We start from the raw sequence: 20,947 nt of genomic DNA on the forward strand, positions 1-20,947 counted from the left end.
ACAGATAACAACAAATTGAAATTACACGGTAATTAATACTGGTCTGCAGCACCCTACCTAGTTATGGAAATTAATGGTACTTACAGGCAGCCAAAAGCATGCCCACAGACAAGTTATACTGTAATTATAATTTGGTACCATTGCAGCTACAATACCCTTATTGCAAGGGAAGTGGCCAATTTTCCTGTACCAAAACATGAAGCAAGAGCGGTAGAGGTATGGATCGAGGTATAGATAGAGCAACCCGAAGGCAGGGAGCTGTGGGTTTCCATGCATGCGCTAAATCCCCAGCTCTACATTCTGGTGACGGTTAGCAAGGGGATAAGCAGTTGAGATATCCTTTTCCCTCCAGGCACACCTAGGTCATGCCAAAATGCCAAGGGGCAAAATGAAGGACATTCACGGAATCACGGAGTTTTCAGAGTTGGAAGGGACCTCTAGAGATCATCTAGTCCAACTCCCCTGCTAAAGCAGGATTGCCCGGAGCACATTACTCAGGACTGCATCCAGGCGGGGCTTGAACATCTCCAGAGAAGGGGACTCCACCACCTCCCTGGGCAGCCTGTGCCAGTGCTCTGTCACCCTCACCGTAAAGAAGTTTTTCCGTGTATTTGAACGGAACTTCCTATGTTCTAACTTGTGCCCATTACCCCTCGTCCTGTCACTGGGAACCATTGAGAAGAGCCTGGCTCCAGGGGAAGAGCAAACCCAACAGAAGGGGAAGAGCAAACCCAACATCTCAGGGTTCCCGCAGGGGACAATGCACACAGTCTTCCAAGGAGTTTGTAGAGAGGGTAAGAGTGAGATGGGCAAACGCAAAGGATTGTACTTACGTAGGCTCCCACAATGCTGCTCTTGGCAGCAACGAAGATCAGACAGATGAAGATGGCTGATCCGAGCATGCCAACAGCACAGACAAGGGGATCAGCTCGCTGAGTTTTTAACCGGCACCATTTGGTTGCCCCAGCCCCTGTGATTACACCCAGGAAGCCAGTGAAGCATGTGATTGCTCCGAAGATCAAACTATTAAGAAGAAGAAGAAAAAAAGAAAAAAAAAAAAGAGACAGGTGGGTTGGGGTTTTTTTTGGGAGTTTTTCCCAAAAATGGGTATGGTCTTTGAACAAATTATTAGGGTAAACTGACTAATGGAAATCTGCTTTGCAAATTAAAAATAAAACAAATGAGCTCCCCTGCTGAGTGCTTGCGATTTTAGCACTCTTCCCCTGCAATTAAGAAAAACACAGCATGTGAAATTCAGCCTTGTGCACACACAGGCACTGATCGACATGCAGAGAGGTGCAAAGGGCTCATACTGCTGCTTTGTGCAGATCTGAGCTTCCTCTCAAGTGCATTGCGCAGCTAATTATGCATGCACAAAACTAAGTACTAACCTGCCCACAGATCATGGAAGGGGAAATCACGGACAGAACAGGCACGGGGAAGCTTAAGGGAAAGGAAACCTAACAAGACTCTAAATACCAGTGACTTTCAACATACTTTGACTTTCTAACTCCTTTCAGACCACTTCAGAGAAGCTTGATTGGATTATTTTGCTGTTACGTTACGCATTTGAAATGTGTTAATTTAAATTTAAAGAGCCAGGAGCCGTCAAGGATTCTCCATACTGTATGTGCAAGACTCGGATTACAGAGTCTTTGGCAACTACATTACAGTAGCTCCGGGGCAGCTCAAAATATAGGTGTCATCAAGGAGTGGAAAAGTCCTCTTTGTGAACAGCAGATGGGCAGTTTGACTGGAGCTGTATTTTCTGCTCACTGCATTTTTGCGGAATAGACCGAGGCTGCCCGCTGGGCGCTCTAGTTGATGGTACTCCAAACCACTAAGTAGTTTACTTGAGATGGGATTGTGTCAGCTAGAGCAAGAAGGTTTTCCTAATGTTATTTTTCCCCCTCACAGGCTAAAAAGCAAAAGGGCTGACAAAAGGCAGTTTTTCGTATCTTTTATTCACCTGGAGAAATGCCTTTTTTAGCATTTTATGTTTTGTGGCATCATGGTGAAGCACAAAACGATGAATTACTTTCCACAGCTTACGTGCTGCAAGTGATATTATATAACTGGGACTGAAAAACCAAACCACCGGGTACCATCCAGCAATCCAGACCAAAGCCTCCCAGATCTCTGCACCGTTTTCCAGCAAAACTCAGCACACAGAGTAGTATACAGAGCAATGAAACACGGTGAAGTCCCCCCTCACACAGAAAGAGAATTCTTCAGGGTCAGCTCCTTGCAGGCTTTAGGGGCACCCCGAATTACAGCCACCACCGTGGCCACCCAATCTGCCAGCTGATTCTGCCACTATCACAGAAAACAGCGTGGGTCCGCAGAAACCCATTTCTCTCTCAGCTCTCCGAGCATCTAAGGCAAAGACAGCAACCTCTTTTCTACCTCCGCACTATCGCCTGGGAACTAAGACAGAGCTGAGGTCATTGCTTCTCCCTTGGTTTGACTTCACGCGATGAAGAAAAGAAGAGAAATAAAACCCAGTTTACAATCGCAGCATTTCCTATCATTGTTGCAAAGATCTAGAGGAAATTACAGACATTCTAGTAACTTGACTCCGTGGGACTTGCCTGTTTCCTCTGGTAAATAAGCCCCCACTCCCTTTTCCCCCTCTTTAAAGCAGCGGAGTATGAATCTCACCTATCTTTGGTGCCGCAGGGCTGTGAGCTGCAAGTCTCTGCCGTCTTCTGCACGACCTGCGCCCTGTGCAGGTAGAGAGGGATCCACATGCCAAGGGCCCCTGTGGCAAAGGAGACAGCTGAGGTGGCCAACGATGAGAACACGTAGCTGCGGCTGTGGAGACACAAGAGGCAAAACCAAGAGGTTTAGTGGGAAAAGTGGGAAAGCAGGAGCCCCAGGACGGGAGCCAGTGACAAAACACAGTGTTCCCCCATACTAGCCACCTCCCTTTGCCAAGGGACAGAGATAACGGAAGGTACAAAGCAAGAAAGCAAGGGAGAATAAGAGGCATGGAATATTTCTTCATACGTGATGCTCCATTGATAATAATGTACTTAACTCTTCAGAGGTGCTTCAAAGAGACCGTTTTCCATGGGACCGTTGCAGAAGACAATCAGTATTTAGTCACTAAGACATGATCTGTGAATTACAGGCCTTCCACTGTAATATTCCCTGTTTACCTGGACTACCAGTTTCCCTTCTCCCTCCCTATCCATGCCACCATATGATTACCACTTGGATAAACTAACAAAAAAAGTAATATAGAAATATCGATAAATTAACCATTATCACTTTCCATAGTCCTTTGATACTGGATGACAATACCGGGAAGGCATTCTAGCCAGCAGTTCTAAAAATGACGGACACCGTAAATGTCCGATCAGAATTCCAACGTAACACTGAATTGATGAGTGCAAGCATTTGCAGATTCACAGGGAAGCTTTCTGGAAGCAAGCACAGCTGCTTAAACGCTTGTGAGCGTGTCATCTTTTATGCACATATAGAAGCACCCAAGCACATTCAGTGCTCATGCATTCAGTCACACGTGGTTGTAAAAACATATATATTTAAACTTGCCATGTAGCGCAAGCTTTTTTATATTTTCTCCTCTTAAATTGCTCTGGCATTTAACTCTCTCTTTTGGCTCAGCAGAGTAGTTCTTTCAAGGAAGAAAAAGGATCTAAGCATCTGAGCAACAGTGGCACAACAATTAATACAGGAACACTGCAATTTCTGCACTTCAAAAGCCTTGATTTGTCTGAAGTATGAGCCAAACAAAGCAGAGTCTCTCTTAGATCTGAATCTTGGAAAGGTTAGAGCAAAAGCTGGGGTCCATCACTGCCATTGCAGTCGATCCCTCAGGAAACTGTAACTGTGATTTTCTTTCCCAGGCCCCCAGACTAAGCTTCCTGCAACTCCCTGCCCGCTGTCGTGTCCCAGCCTCCGCGCGAGGAGGTACAGGCCACTGGGTGTTCCAGTTAAACACTAGAGGCAAAACATGGTTTGTACTAGAGCTCTCTTACTTTCTAATCAGCGCTTTCATGTCTCTTAGCCAGGAGGTCCGAGCCTTCAGCTGTCCCCCAAGTTGTTCAACATTTCCTCTTTTAGCAGCAGGTACGAATATCAAGATGAGTGTCCCTGTTATCATTCCCAGGAGCGGAGATACCTGCAAGAAAGGACCAGGGAATTAGCACACAAGTCAGCAGGGTTTGCTTTGACTAATCAGTAAGAACCAGATTACATTAGTTTCATTTCAGCGACTCAGTTCTTTACTGCCAGACAGAACCTGTAAGAACCCCGAAGCATCTGCTCCTCTCCTTCCTCCCTGTCATTCCCTGGACTCTCTCATCTCCCTCTGGAAGCAGGTAGCTTTGAGAACACTCTCATTAAAGCAGTCCATTTCTTTATGTTATTAAAGCACCGAAAGTCATCTAAATACGGTTCAACTCTTTGGAAACCTACTCCCAGTTGGGCTAAGCGACCAACTGGTTTCTGGGAGAGTGCAGGAGGTTTTTGAGGGCCACCAGGCCAAGTGAAAGATTTCTGGATGTAGGGAGCACGCTGGCTTTGACAATCCTTGCCTGACATGCATCCCTCTTCCAGCTAACCCATAATGGCTTCCCACTTTCAGGCAGCTTCCTCAGATTACCGCAGTGTACAGCAGACCAAGAAACATTGAAAATTCAGGCTGGAAGATAGGAAAACGACACATTCAGGGATTAGGTTTCCCAGTTTCCAATCCCATCTCCCAGTCACTAGACAAAAATAGAAAGCTTCCACAGTGTTTTGCAAACTACAAAAAACATGATTCTTGTTCTGACACTGAAATTCCACCATTGCCAGAATAGAAAAGAGCTCCATTAGGAAAACAGGAACACGGATTTTCACCGAACTATCATCTCTTCTATACATGCCATATTAAAAATAGATTCCTGTTAAAAAAAAATAAAAATGCTTCCAATAATAACCCGAGAATGGCCTTTACACATAGAGGAGTGTTTCATGTCCAGAGATGACAAAGCCAGAATTCTTCTAGGGAAGGAAAGGGAAGACAAAAATATTTCAGAACTGGAAAGTCAGGAAAACCCCTCATCCCAGGACAAATGAAGCCTGGCACAGTATCCTTATTACAATTGAACACCAGACACAGCACTGGGGGAAAAAAAAAAGGAAATGCTGGGATTTTCTAGGGTAATTTAATTTAAAGTCTCTTTGATTTTTAGCTACAGGCTTAATCCCCCAACAGGACAATATCAGTGGATACTCAGTAATGCTCCAGTGAAACACTGACATTACCACTAGATCCAGAGACAAAGCTGCCACTTGTCAAAATGCCCTTCTGTTTTCTTCAGCCCACTGAAGTACAGATTATTCCTGGCCTCCCATGGATTTGAAAGCCACAGGAGATCACAGAGGGAAGCATCACTTAGTGGAATCTTTCACGTCTTGCAAGAACACAATAATTGCCACAGGGCGGAGGCTGCTTTACACCCATGTCTGGAACATGTGCTGTTTGACCACAAGAACGAAGCAACACCATCCAAAGCAACCATCACAGAAGTGTGCAGCTTGTCAGATTCCCCAGGATTTTGCCCAGTCGGGGAATGATGCATCAATGTGTCATTTATAGCGGAGATCATGACCACATAAGGGGTACAGCGTTGACGTCAGCCTGGATTTGTCAGGATAACTATGGAGACTTCATCTGAAGAAAGATGCTAGTGAGGATTTCTTCGCACAAACAAATCATTTGGGGTTTACAGATGCAAACACGAATGCTCCAATGTGTCAACCTCATTAAAGCCCACTGACCAGGAGGAGGGGCTTTGGGGTTTCTTGTATCTTGTGCTGGCCTCTGCTCAAACGTTAATTTTACCCTCAAAGCATTTCAGCTGTTGAATGAGGTAGCCACCCTCTTGGTGTGAAGCTGTAGGCTATTAAACTTTTCATTTCAGGTTCACAGCTGGAAACTCCTCTCCGCTCCCCTCGCTGCAGATGAACCGTTCATGGTGATTTTCCTGGCGTTGCTTACCCTCGCCGGACGGGGAGGGAATGGCCTGTGTCACAGGAGGGCACGTTTGCTTGAGATGAGAACCCACATATTTTATCACCTGCTGTTATAAACGGTGTTGGCCTGAGCTTCATGAGATTCATTGTCTTCATGAAGTGCCAGGGCCAGAGAATGCACCTCACGGGGGCTCGTGCCACCCAGACAGCCAAAGGTCAGACAACAGTTCTGCTGGGCCGCTTCCTCCCGGCTCTTTCAAGACATCTTTGTGTGCAGGATCTGTTTGTGCCTATGTGATTGGAGTGTATTATCTTTTCAACACATTTATCAAGGTCCCAAGAGGTTAAAATAGAAGGAAACCGACTGTCTCAGGGCAGAAAAACAAGCGGAAACTGGAACAAAGTGTTTTTTCCTCAAAGCAGGAAGCCATTCTCGGAGTTTCTTGACAGCAGGGGACTGAAAGACTGTGGAGTTGATTTAAGGCCAATGCCTCGTCTTCCCATCCCCATCAAGAAATCAGGGTTGACTGATAATAAAGTGATTGGAAAATTCTTGTTCCCAGGCAGGCAAAAAAACCAAGTACAACAAGCCAAAACCACATACCTTTCCCATTTGCTTAGAGAATGCATCTGCTATGCACTTAATATCCATAGATGTAATTTCCAATCCTTTACTTTCTACATATAACAACAGGTTGAGGAATTGTGTGATAGAACTCTTCCTAACACTGATGAACTGATGCAACTGTAATTGAGATGTTATTAAGGGTGGCTTACCCGCAACGCCCAGTGCCAGTCTCCAGCAACCTGCTTCACGCTTGACCCAGTGATGTATCCCAAGCCACTGCAAGAAATACAAAGATGAGAGTCAGTCAGAGCTTTAACAGAGTACCGCAATCACAGCTGTTCTTAAACAAAGATAAAAAGAAGCACAATCAATTCCCCTGCAGGGAATTGAAAGAAACATGGGGGATGAAGCGGATGGTGGCTAATACGTAACTCTTCCCAGCACTGTTGATCTAAAAAAGCTCAAATCTGATGGAAATTCAGACACTGATCTCAAGTTTATAGCTGACCTTTCAATCTACAGTGGAGGGAAACAAAGCCTCAAAAAGAATTTATTTCCCAATTCAATTTCTACATCAGGCCTTTCTGTGCACTAATAGGAATACTTAACAGTTTTATGTTCAAGCTCTCAGCTAAGAAGTGCCCTTCAAGGACACACCATATTCTATCATTAAATCTTTACTTGCCATTTAATAGCACTTGGTTCTAATTACCCATGAAGAGACCATTTTTCATAAGCTTATAAGAAAAAAACAAGAAGAGCATGCAAGACAGTGTGATGGGAGAACATCAGACCTGAAGCTCAGAAATCCCCTCTGAAGAAAAAGGAGCAGCAGGACCTTCGGCCACATGCTATGATTTACACTGTGGTAACAAAAGGCGGCTCACAGGAGACTATATCCATGTGAATGTAGCCATGCTTCTCTCAAAGTTAACTGAATGGATGTGAATTTCCTTTTATTTTTTTCCAAACTGCTGCATTTGTTGCTGAGATTGCCTTGGCTAAAAGTTGCCAGGACTGCTGCGGGGCAGCTGTCAGCCATCACATGCCTTTACTGAACAGTCTGCTAAGTTTTGGGGGTTGCCACCTATAATCACCCCAAAACCGGGCTTTTTACGCAGACCAGCCCCAAAATCAAACCGTGGATCCAAACCTCTGTTGGGTATTGAGAGAATTAAGTCCCAGAATCAGACTCAACAGGATGAATATTTGTCATTTCTTGCTAGCCATTGTTCACGGAATTCTCTATGTAAATACTTGGCGTCCTTGGCCCTCTTGGGAAAATATTCTTTCCACCACTTAGGGACTTGGCTATCTCTTTTTCCTCAAGAGCAAATGGATGTTTGTGAGTTTTATCCCAGGGATGAGTGCTCTAACCTGTAAAATGCACCACCCTAAACCAGAAGTTCTTCCTGGAGTTGGTGGGGGGATTAAACTGCTGCTCATTTTTTTCCTGCTGGAAATGAAGCCACGATGCCACTTTTGCGCAGGATGTTGTCCAGCTCTGGGAATCGGTATGCAAACTATGCGAACCCACCCTGCCTCACAATAGAGGGTCAGCCATTACTTAAGAAAAATAAAAATAATTAAAAATAAAAATTAAAAAAAAATCACAGATTCCCTCCAGTCCCAACAATCAGATACTGCATTGGGCTGATACGGGAACTCCACTGAAAGAAAGCGCCAGAGGAAATAACTAGTCCGAATCTGAGCCTGCCTCTTGCTTTCATGGGGCACCTATGGGTTTGGCTCTCCTCCGCTGCTCTGCGTTAACACTGAGTGTGAACGATCACTACAGCTTCTCTCTTCAGCCTTCCCCATTTCTCCTAACTGCTGTTTCCGTGGCAATAGCAGTAAAACGTCCTGGCCACTGCTACCGCAACTACCAACTCATCGAAGATTGGCTTAGCTGCGTTTTCCAAACTTAAGTCAGATTGGCCAAATTCAAGGGTGGGAGGAATTTGAGCTTAAACTGAAAATATTTTTAAAAGTCAAAACTTCCATTTGTGTATGTTATACAGCATGAAACCTCGGATATTAAGACTGTCACATAAAAGCAGGTACCCATCGGCTCGCTTTTGAAAACTCAGCCCAGTGTCTCAAGAGACCTTGGTTTGACAGAAACCTGAACGACATTGCCTAAAGAAGGCCTGAACCTGACATGAATCAAAGCAACAATTCAGAGAACCGATATAACATTATTTAAAATGACAGTTTAATGTAATAATGCAAAAAAAAAAAAAATCAGCTAAATATTTTGATTCCACTTCCACCCAGTTGCTGTAAAAAAAAAAAATCTTTCCCGCTAATTCCCAAAAGTCAGACGTGAACCAGTAACAGAGCTAGAAAAAGAACCTAATTCCTGCAACTAATTAGTCACTGCTCACAATATTTTCCTGTCTAAACCATTCCAACCAAAGATAAAAGAACTATCATCATTAGCAACTTAAGGTCTGTGTGAGCTGACTTTAAAGAAAAGCCCAAACTAGATGAAAGCAGCATTATGTCACTTACCTGCCAAGAGGAATTGCGAAGTAGAAAACGGACAGCATTAGGGTCCTTGTGTTTTTGGTGAAAAGGTCTCCTATGATGGTCGGTGCAATAGTGGAGTAACTTGCTTCACCGATACCAACCAAACCTCGCGAGAGCACAAGAAGCCAGAAATACTGAGAAAAGGAAAAAAAAAAAAAAACACATTAGCAGGCGTCCCCTTATCTTTTTGAATTCAGGATGGACAACAGCGAAAACTGCGCAAACAGGGAAACAGAAGCCCACGTGGCTGCAGAGTGACCCCCTTGTGTGCATTTATTTTTTAAAACCACAGACTCTTTCTATTTGCCTCTTGCTGTGGAGGAAAGGGACTATATTTTTTTTTTTTTTGGTGAAGATTTACAGGCATGAGAGAGAAGCAGTAATAATACACGTTTACCCAGTGGCACTCAAGATGATGATCTAAGGCGGGCAGAAGACCCCCCGTTTGCTCTCGGGGTGCTGCTCGCTCGCGTTAAGCCCAAGCGCCAGCAGCCTGAGGAAGGCGTAGGAGGTGGAGGAGCACAAGGAACCCGCTCTGGGATCCAGGGAATACCTGCCCAGCGCAGCCCCGACCTCCCCCGCGTGCCAGGGGACAAGTTACGACTGGTGAAATCTTAAAGGCTCTTCGAAGCCGTGACAGAGGTGAACCTGCACTCCCCCAACCTCTCGATTTTCTCCTCGATTAGAAGCTCCCAAATAAGGGAAGTTTTTCAAAGTTGCCAAGCACCTATCTCGCTCCCCTCACCCTGGAAAAAAAAGCACAGATTCCCCCCGCCCCCTTCGCAGCAGGAAGGCAGAGTGAGCCAACGCTGAGCGCTGCTGAAAAACCTCAGGGCACAAAGCTGAGCTGAGACACACACCGTCACAAGAGGTAAGACCTGAGCTTTACTGGGAACCACCAGTGCGCCCAGTAAGCGGGACCACCAGGAGAGGGGTTCAGAGCCACGCCGGGCAAGGGCACAGGCTGCAAAGGCATTAAAGCACTACGCGCCCTTCTGAGTAAAGGGCAGTCCCACAGCACGGGGAGAGGGACTTCACGTTCAGCACAACATAGCCTAAAACGGACAAAAAGGAATTGTTCACCTCTCGGGACCTGATTTTCAAGCCGACCTCTTTCGCTACCCTTGCAGCCAGGTGCTGCTGCGTGACGGCATCAGGCACGATGCTCTGACGCCCGAATCCCCGACACACGAGCGCTACCACCTTCTCGGCCACCTAAGCAGCGTGAGCTACACCCAGAAGTAATTGTGGGTGCAGAAATTAAACAGTCAATTGCAGAAAACTGTAAGCACAGGGAAATCTATTTCTACAAATGCAACCTGTACAAATCCTCAATTTACTGTTATTATCCTATAGATCATTTGTGAGAAGAAGAGCAGTTCTTAGGTGTTTAAACACGAAAGTGCTTTGAGAGCCATGAGCGATTCCCGTTCCAGACGGGGAAAAGCTGAGTTTCAGGGATGTGACTGCCTTTCTGCCCTACAGCAAAGCTAAGCCAGAACACAGGGCTCTTGTTCTCAAATAAGGAAAATGCCATGCGGACATCAAGCCACGTGCCTCAGTCATAAATACATCCATCAGCAGACAAAAATCTACCACTGACACACGTTTTCATGGTTCTCCGCACCGTAACCCTCTGGCTGAGAAGAATTTCCTGAGGATTCCTGCAGTCACACAAAACATACTTCTGCGCACTCTTCACTTCCTCTTATTTTGATGTAAATTCTGCATTAATACCTATTTTCGGAGCGTATACAAGTTCCTTGTTCGCTGGCAGGGCGTTTGCAGCGCTGCTATCATTCATATATCTCCCATAAGCTGCACATACGTAACAGGCACACGTGGGTGTATGCAGAAAAGGCAATACTGTGACTCACGCGATTTAATTTATGCCAATTACCCAATGTTAAACCACTCCGCTGCAGAAATATGCTGACAATGATCGCTGCACAGGTAACCAATGTGTTTGGAATGAGCAACAGTATTTATAACGTGCTGAATGAGTTAGTCATGCAGAATTCCAAAGCGGGGGAACCGGAGGCTGATTTTGGTTTCTGAAGAGGTTCAGGTCTGGATCACAGAGAGGGTGACAGGCAAATAGTCATCCGCCAGACCTGGGGTGAGTACGTACACGGTGTCAGTTACACCTGTAGAATGACAAATTTGCAAATGCACTGGATATTCCTCAAATTTGAAATGTCTACATAAAAATGACACAAGTTTGTGCTCACCAGCCAGTATCACTCCCAGTGAATGCACTGGGCAGGAGTTTCCTCCAAATGAGGCTGTTATAAGGTTTCTCTTACAATCCTTGCATAAAGCAGGAAAACTGTACAAAGTTTTCCTGTTGTGAAGAGTGACTCGGTTCCATCCAAACCATTGAATCAGAGTCCCAATACAATGAAGTCACCCGCAACAAGTAACACGTTCATTCTTCTCCCCCAGTTCCTCCTCCCTGGCTTATCCCATGCTTACACACTCCAAATATCTGTTTAATAATTAAACTATGTTCTCTGAAGCAGCAGTTTCCAAATTTAAGTCATGAGATTCTGACTTCAGTTGGCAATAAAAGCAGTTTTATAAAAGCATAACCTACACAGAGACATGAACGGTGTTGTCCTTCTGAGACGATCCACTCCTGACTACAGACGATGCAGCTATTTCGGTGTAACTACCAGGTAAAACATACAAAAGACTAAAACAATATTAGGGAATTATTCATAATCGGTTCTATGTTGTGCCTGGTTTCAGAGCTCTGTATCCAGGATTAAAGAGCTAATGCCTCTTCTCATCCCACCGAAAGACCTCTGGATCTTTGGCTAGCACACACCCTATGGGAACCTACACAACAAAATTACGCAGTAATTGGTTACATTAGGCTAGAACCCCCAGTCTGCCATCTCTAATCAGTCAAAACTTAAGTTTTCACCATCTCCAAAGAGCGAGAGGTGGGTAGCTCCCCAAGACAAAAAGTTGTCCTTTCAGAGAGAGGCCTCATCTTTTCATTTTTCATATTGGAAGAAAAAATATAAACAACAAAACAACTCCAAAATTCTTATGCTGCTACTCATTTGGACCACAGACATACCATGAACCACTTAGAAACTGTTCCCAAAACCACGATGTGTGCAATATAGACAACTGCTATTTTACGAGTGTGTCTATTTACATACACATACACCCATATGAACATCTCTCTCCCTCTCCGGGTGTATGTGAACATGACAACCAACATAAACAAGCGGGCACGCCGGCCGTGACCCACCCAGAGGAAGCACCATTCTCCTCCACAGCTGTAGCAGCACTCTTCTAACATTTCCTCCGTGCTGGATTTCCCCCCAAGTGCTTTTTCCTCTTTGTCCTACCCCAAAATTCTCAGCACTTTAGTGAGACAAAAAGGGCTGACACCAGCCAAATTCTTCGCTACATTATCTGTGCTTAAAAGCCATACAGGCAGCTAAGACTTTTAACTGCATTTCTGCTTGGGGAACGGTGAAATAGATACATACAAAAGCAGCTTATTCCTTTCTACATTACTTCGGAGCTCTTCTGTAATTTGTTCATCTGTGCAAATAGTCCTCATTCTGGCAGGAAAATTGAAAACACCTGAGTCAGCACCTGAGCTTATTCCTTTTCCATAGGTTAAGCTCAGTGTCTTTTTCTCTGAGTCAGTGCTTGCAACTGAAGTTTTTTGAAACAAAGCTCTTGCAGCAAACTATTTACGTCTTTAATTTTGGTTAGCAGGCACGTCAGAGATGCCTGCACCTCCATGAGAGCCACCACCATCTCCTGGTTTGTAGAGATGCAATGGTTTTCTTCTGCGTTCTGCGCGGCAGAACGCCCCGTCCCTGCCTGCCTTCAGCCCGCCGTGCCGCAGCGACCATCGCAGGGGGACGCCTGAACCACACAGCGCGGCTGCTACGAGCTCTGGGGGCAGTTCAGTATGTGAAGGCGCTCCAAGACCCTTTCTCCAACTTGCGTGCACCTCAAAGGGGATGATGAGATACAAGCCAGGGAAGATTCCTGTATACAATAAACCATCAACATATGGAAAGACCAGCGGCTGACCGAGATCCAGAAGCACCACAGTCTTGCTAGGAATTTCCCATTCAAGAGATGCCATCACCAGGAACTAGCGCAGAGAAAGCACTCATACATGCCCGTGTGAGGTAGGTAAGTCAACGGACCTGCTCTCTTCTCCCCATCTCTTAACTCTACGGAAGGAAAAATACGCCCTAGTTCTAAACGCTGGAAGACTTTACTACTTTGTGATTTGAAGACTAACAAACCCAAACAAAAAAAGAAACCAAATCCCCCCAAACAGATAGGACCTTTGGAAGGGATACAAATCCTTATGCCTGAGGGAATGCACCAATGGCTAACAGGAACACACTACCTACTAACTTCTAAATTTCTGAAACCATCAGCAAACCACAGGCAACCGCAGCAACAGCTCATCGGGTCAGACGGACCTGGTCTGATCACTGTTGCTAATGTCACTATCCTACTAGAAGCTACAGGTGTGACACAATCCTTCCGGAATTTTCATCCAATAAAAGTTTTCATTACTGACTTAAATATTTATAATGTGCCACAAGATAGTGCATGTATTTTCTCTGCAAAGTATGATGTTTATAACACACATTTTCATACTGATTTTACTCTCACTCTCATGCACACATAAATGTTTGATGGCCAGGGACACGTGACTAGCTTTAATCGTATTTGGACAAACCTCCTAATTACACATTTATCCTAGTTGTATAGACCATTGAGCGAGTAACACATGTTTTAATGGGTCTAATTACAGCTTTAACTTCTTTCTCTTTTTTTAATTAGTTAACAAAAGGAATTAAGCCACAGTTCTCTAAAAGATTAGCTGTCAGTGATAAACCTATAATCTGCCAAATATGTGTACAACTCTGAACCACCAGATTTACTGTCTAAAGAATCATATGATCCTTAAGCTTCAGTTTTTAAGTATTTGCATTTGAATGCGGAGCAGCTTGCAAGGGTCGCACAAAACAAGCTGAACCCACACTTCTTTCACATTAGGGACACACGACACGATGCGATCACACAGATACAGCCAACCGAGTACAAATTACTAGTACGGATGCACAGCACCAGTGCAAGCCATGCTCTGAACTGATGTTGCTGGTCTAAAAGAGCTCGGGCAGTAGCCCTAGCAGAGGGCTACAAAGATGATGAGGGGATTGGAACATCTCTCTTATGAGGAAAGGCTGAGGGACTTGGGATTTTTAGTCTAGAGAAAAGAAGACGGAGGGGGGGTCTTATTAATGCTTACAAATCCTTAAAGGGAGGGTGCCAGGGGGGATTGGAACAGTCTTTTTCCAGTGGTGCCCAGTGACAGGAATAGAGGGAATGGGCACAAACTTGAGCATAGGAAGTTCCATCTCAACACGAGGAGGAACTTCTTTCCTTTGAGGGTGGCAGAGCACTGGCACAGCTGCCCAGAGAGGTAAATCCGGCTGGACACCATCCTGTGCAACCTGCTGTAGGTGCCCCTGCTCTGGCAGGGGGGTTGGACTAGATGATCTCCAGAGGTCCCTCCCAACCCTGACCATTCTGTGATTCTGTAAAAGAAGGATCTTTTATACAGCTACAGCAACTGCACCCACACCCTTTCCTATATGAGAATATTGAGTTGACCTCCTACGGATTCTACATTTAGCTTCTGCAAAAGAGGGCTCAGCACCATGAATTTCCATATTTGAACTGCTGAGGTCTGTCGTATTTTCCTTGTTTTATTATATAAATACTATGCAGCAAACAAGGACACAGAATGAGGGTCTGCATCCTTGGAAAGAAGATGTGCATAAGGAAAACCATCCATGCCACCAGGCAGCTGGGATTGCCACACAAAGCCTGAAATACACGCGTGTGGACTGACAATAAGGTAAGGAGAAAGCACTGGGATTGATTTAATTTCCCTGAGTTTCTAGACAAAACTCAGTTGAGCTGCACTGCAGTTACATTCTTGTATTCCTACAGCCGGCAAGGTCTCGCACCAACAACATCCCGGGCACCGCTGCAGTCACAAGCGATCAGTCAGATCAACCGAAGATAGATAAATCTGATATACCGCAGGAGGCAGCTGACCAAAGTAAAACCTACAGAACCCAAATGTATATTCAAGGGCTGCACAACAGTGGTCCCTTTTGACAGCTACACTTATACACAAGCATTTGTCTTCCCAAGCAGAAACTGTGTTTTCTGGCCAGCCAACCACCACTTGCCCTTGTGCTCCATGAATTCTTCCCAACCGTATCGGTACTTTGAAGGGATCTAAGCCTTCACCACAGGTACGCAATGATGTACCATTAACCATGACTCAAACCAAACCAGGGACAGGCTTCTGAGTATCAGTATTGTGACTAAGAGCATTGGCTCCTGTAAACTCACAGTTCACATTCCAGATCGTTAGCTGAGAGTCACTAGAAGAGCTGAGCAATGGAATGACATTACAAATGCAGGTGACATATTTGCTTAAACACTGAAGACTCCATTTCTCATAGCCCTCCCAGTAATGATGAAGTCACCTTTAAGAATCTGAAAGTTTCCAAGTCAAACAGGGACATTGACGTATCATGAAAGACAAGATGACATTAAACAATGATGTTCATGTTTTAAATTCCATTCTGTGTCTGGGTGGATGACAAAGTCTACAGCAGAATAGATAAGCCTAAATACATCTTCCAGCTCTGTGCACCTCTAAAACTTTACAAATTTTGCATACCTATAACCAGGGCACATGGCTTCCATTGGTGGCTACAAGTCCTGGGTCCACACACTGAATAGGCACGTGTCAAATCTAGATATGGACCACAAAGTCACACGCCCTACCTTCTCAAACACGACTGATTCAAAGTCTCCTTTAATAAAAGGAGAATAAATATTGTAAAGAGCTAGAGAGGTATTGCATATTTAGTACTGGTGAATTGTTCTGTGCCAATCTTGAAGAACATGTCTTCCTGTCAAGTCCTGCCCAGACTTTTAAGCAACTGAATATTCATGCCAATTTTTGGCCTTTTGGTCTTACTGCATGGGAGATCTTTGTGCAGGAACAAAGGCTGATGAGTATCTACCTTTATCTACAAGTAATCTTAACTAATCCCTCAAGGGGATTGCCAGCAGAGAGACCAAAATGCAAAATAACATGGGGGCAGAACTGTTCAGTGTGAGGTTTTGTTGATCGGTACTTTTCTCCCCCATTAATAGGTTGGGAAAGCATTGTTTTCAGGAGTTCCTACAACCAAAAGGAGTTGATTGTGTTTCATCTCTGGGTGGCATAGATAGCAACTAGCCAGGATACATGCTTGTATGGAGTCTGGTTGGTGACAGGTTGATGAGTTATCAGCTCTGATGCAATGCTGTGAGCTATCAGTATTTTATCTGTTTTCTGTAGAGATACAAGTGCACTTAGAGGTTTATGCTACAGTTACTTGTCTGATAAATATAACTATGAACTACCCTTCTCACCTCCAACAAGATGTTCTTTCCTTATCAGACGTGAGTCACACTGGCAGGGTAGCCTGGGGGAGATTCACTGCAGTTTCTGGTTCTTTTGTCATTTGGCCCTCTGCAGACACGCGATTGGGCTTAGACTCCCCTTTTCTTCCCTCATTGTGTGTCATCACTTTCCCATAACCACTTTTCACTTCCCATCTCTACAATCACAACTGCCTTTTAAGTCAGTACCACACTCAACATTTCCTGTAACTTCTATCACCACTGGATTTCAATTCTATAGTCTCCTCCCTTCAAGTTGAACTTGATGGCAAGCTCATCTTTCATCACCATTTTCAAACTGCTCCTCTCCTTTGCGTGCACGTCACAGATCATAGAATAGTTGAGATTGGAAGGGACCTCTGGAGACAGTCTAGTCCGAGCCCCTTGCTCAAGGGGGGGGTCAACTACAACAGGTTGCTCAAGACTACATCCAGTTGAGTTTTGAATGTCTCCAAGGATGGAGAAGCCACAGCCTTGCTGGTCAACCTGTTTCCAGTATTTGATCATCCTCACAGTACAAATGTTTCTTCTTACGTTTAAATGGAATTTCCTGTATTTTAGTTTGTGCTTGTTGCCTCATCTTTTCACTGGGCACCACTGAGAAGAGTCTGGCTCCATCTTTACTGTTTCCCGTTGGGTAATGATACACACTGAAGCAGCATTACAGGCTCTCTAGGGACAGCAGCACAGTTCTAGAGTGACGATGCCACTTTAGCAAAGGCAAGTTATTCAAAATCTCAGTTAAATCCATAGGGCAGACAACATCTCACCTACTGCGTCTCTGTTGCATTCACCCTAAAAAGTTTTTTCTTCCTCACCTGGCTTCCCTGAAGTCTGCTTGGGCATGGGAAGTATACAAGTTTAAGTATTTGTGTCCAATGAAGGATGCTTCTCTTACCCAAAGGTCTTCCCCTGAGCTCTGAAGAGCAGGTCACCAACACTTAAGTGAAAATGCCCTGAGCTTTCCTTCAAGTATTCACACCTTCTATTCACACATTCACATTCGGTTTATTTACACATGCTTATTATATGCTGGCTGGAGGTTATAAACATGTTACAGATGAGACCACTACACCATAACAAGATTTAAAAGCAAGCTACTGAGTTATTGAAACCTTAGTACACTTGATTAATCATTTGGCTCAAGGGTCAACATATAAACCCTTTGCAATTAGGATGGACTTATACTATAGCTTCTAAAGCAGGTCTGATTCTTCTACAGCACCCATCTACACTATGTCACACACTTCACAACTTCAGCTCATTTGCATGTATTAAGTGTCCTGCCAGCTCTCAGCACCTCACCTTTGAACAATTCCCTTTTAGGAAAATTCAGCTGGTATTCAGAGCCCTGCAAGGAGAAGAGACACTACAGCGAGTAGAAAGAGAACAAAATACATATTTAAATATAGAAATGAGCAAGGGAGATGAAGCAAAGTCCACTCACCTTTCCTATGACTGTCTCTAGTATTTGTTAATGGCTTTAGTTCTCCCAGGTGCCCTGTTCAGGCGCACTTAATTGAATGTGGAAAGCTTTATTTGGAAATGTACTCGAGATTCTTGCTGATTAAAGTGTCCTTATTTTATGAGATTTACATTATTATTTAGTACATAAAAATAAACAATAAAACCTGTAAGATATTCCTTTTTCACTCATCACACCCTTCAATCAGCAGCTAAAATGTTTAACTACTGGATACCTACAGATAGGCTCTAAAGCAAAGCACCTAATTAAGCACTCTGGAGAAAAAACAAAAACAAAACCACCCTGGAAGTGGCAAGGCTCCCACAGCGCTTCCCAGAGTCAGCAGGGAGCTGCTGTGTGCTTTGCAGGTACAAAAATCAGGGCCAAGATTTTCTTAGCTACTTGCAAATTTTGAACGTGAAATTCCCTTTCAACATTAAAATTGCAGCGTCTGAAATCCCAATTCCCAGCGCTGCCCTCCCTTCAAACTGTGGCAGACCTGAGACGCTCTTCTATCATTTTTCAGCCACCTTTGGATAGCACCACAGAAAAAAAAAGCAAAAAGGAAAGAAAAAAAGAGTAAGCCTAATTCCTATTCTCCATCCAATTAGGTAATGTAATTACAAGACACTGGGTGATGAAGCAGCACCACCGAGCCCTGACAATAGCCTCAGTTAAGACAAAGCAGCATTTCAGCATTCTAATTGAAGGGCATTTCATCTGATTGACCTGCCTGTGGTAAAAATATGACACGACACTCAAATGGTGGGATTTATGTTCTTCTCAATTTAGTCTCTTGGTCATTAATATTGCATTAATGACAGGGGTCTGGAACGTAATTGGAAGGAATATAACAGATTACCTTGCTTATTCACCAGAACACCATCCGGTGGGGTGCCACGTGCATAGCTACTTATAAAACAGACCTTAAAGAAAAAGGCTGATGTTTTCAAATAAATCACAGGGATCACAAAGAGCCCTATGTTACCAGCACCTGCGAGGACACTGAGTTAAAGCACTCCTTTTCATCCTTGTGGCCCGGGTGTAAGACACGAACGGAGGATTCCGTAGCATTTCATACGGCTGAAACAGTGGTCATTTATCCGTGTTACAAAACCATTACACGCAGTTCGGCCAGAATGTATCTTCCAAAACTGCTCCCCTGAGAACCTTAATAGTTCTGGGTCGGAAGCAAACTGTTGCTGTTTGTTCCAGATCTGTCAGGTGGGACACACTTATCAGCCCTTGCAACAAATATCTCTGGCAGTCAGCACTATCACCATTCCCTTCCTGAGACGTGCAAAGACAATCATGAAATCATCACAAAAATAGGGATTGGGAGATCTACAACATATTTTTGCAACTGCGGAAACAATGCAAGGCTCTTGACACACATAAGTTTTCAAATACTAATAGCTGGAATATGACCTGGCATACGTGAAACCAAAGAATATTCAGAGGCGGTAACGGGGTGCTGTGTTCCAGCCACAGCTGTGGCACAAGCGAAGACTGAATACGAGCCAACAACTACCAGATTCTTCAGAACAAATAGTCACAGGTGCTGATAAATAACACTAACAACATCTTCACCTTCAGTGATACCCATAGAAACGTGTAAGATCTAACCACATCAGCCTGACGGGCGGCCTTGGCTCAGACACTCTGGTTTGGACCAACACTTAAAACAAAATTTAGTCAAATCCAACAGACAGGTGTCATTCTTGGAGAGCGCAACCCCATGTACCTATCCCCGAGACAACTGCACAAACTATGATTCCTCAGCACCCTTTGAAAAAAGCATCAGGCAATGACTGAGACACCCCGGTGTGAGTGTTTTGCTCTAACTATATGCATTTTCAAGGGCAGAACAAGTTTTGAGAGTTCACGAAGGACACGTTTTAGTGGAATGCCCCAAGGTTTGCATGAAATTACCACAAACAAAGTTACAGTCCCAGAAACTTTACCAGCAACTGTTGGTTCCGCTGATTCTTGGCACATTTTACTTTGCATATGCTAAAAATTTAAGTACACCAGCAGGTCAGACCTTTGAGGCAACTTTGCTGAAAAGCCATCCGAATCATTCCAAACTCTGACATTTTTTCTTGCTGCTGTCTGTTTTGCCACCTCTCTGGCTTGCCGGCTCCACCAAGACCCAGAAGCCCCCAGGTACCGTACGGAAGGCCGACCTTGCAGGACGTTGGGCCTACACCTGAGGGGGGTCTCATTGTCAGCATCAGATTTCCAAAGAGAAACACGCATCTACCAATTCCTCCCACCTCCCACCTTCTTATTATTCATGATCTTCTTTGAGCAGTTGTTATATGGCTAGCTGAAGCGTTATTAATTGGCAAGGTTTTGTCACGCTGTAGCTTCATTTCATTCTCTACAGCCAGCCTGTTTGACAGACTGACAATCCTATTTAACTGTATTAAATGCATTTGCATGTTTTGTCACTATCTTCTCATGAGACTTTGTCAATCATGTTTTCAGACATGATGATCAGCACCGTGCCCAGGGATTTCCAGCTCAAAATCTATTACATGGGTTTGAGATTAGTACTCTAATTCAACGGTATCTGAATTACAAATGCACTGTTTTGTGTGGCACGTGAACTTTACGCATTTAAAAGAAATGTCAACACTTCAAAAGACTAATTTAGCACCCAGTACTGTAAGACATTTCCCATCTTCACACTATTTGCACATTACTCGGAACACAATGGTCCTTTTTTCAGCCTTTATGCATGACCCAGGAGGCCGCAGACCGCGTGTGCCATTGAAGAAGCACTTACGCCTCCTGTAGTATGACTGATGCTTTTGTAGCAGTGGGGAACCAAGAGCTCAACCAAGGAAAGGCCCAAA

The 20,947-nt window shown here is 44.4% G+C and overlaps 1 protein-coding gene across 1 annotated transcript in view; it reads right to left on the reverse strand.

Annotated features, from left to right (window-relative positions):
- The window catches only part of SPNS2 (SPNS lysolipid transporter 2, sphingosine-1-phosphate), a gene marked incomplete at both ends in the record, with an annotated part of 140,387 nt that overhangs the window by 43,172 nt on the left and 76,268 nt on the right, over positions 1-20,947 (reverse strand). Inside the window, 5 exons of the mRNA XM_082493036.1 lie at positions 834-1,023; positions 2,662-2,814; positions 4,005-4,147; positions 6,766-6,832; positions 9,071-9,222. Of these exons, the coding sequence (XP_082349162.1) occupies positions 834-1,023; positions 2,662-2,814; positions 4,005-4,147; positions 6,766-6,832; positions 9,071-9,222 (705 nt within the window). The remainder of the gene's footprint in view (positions 1-833; positions 1,024-2,661; positions 2,815-4,004; positions 4,148-6,765; positions 6,833-9,070; positions 9,223-20,947) is intronic.

Source organism: Vanellus vanellus, assembly GCF_965231255.1.
Source record: "Vanellus vanellus genome assembly, chromosome: 19".
Classification (NCBI taxonomy): Eukaryota; Metazoa; Chordata; class Aves; order Charadriiformes; family Charadriidae; genus Vanellus; species Vanellus vanellus.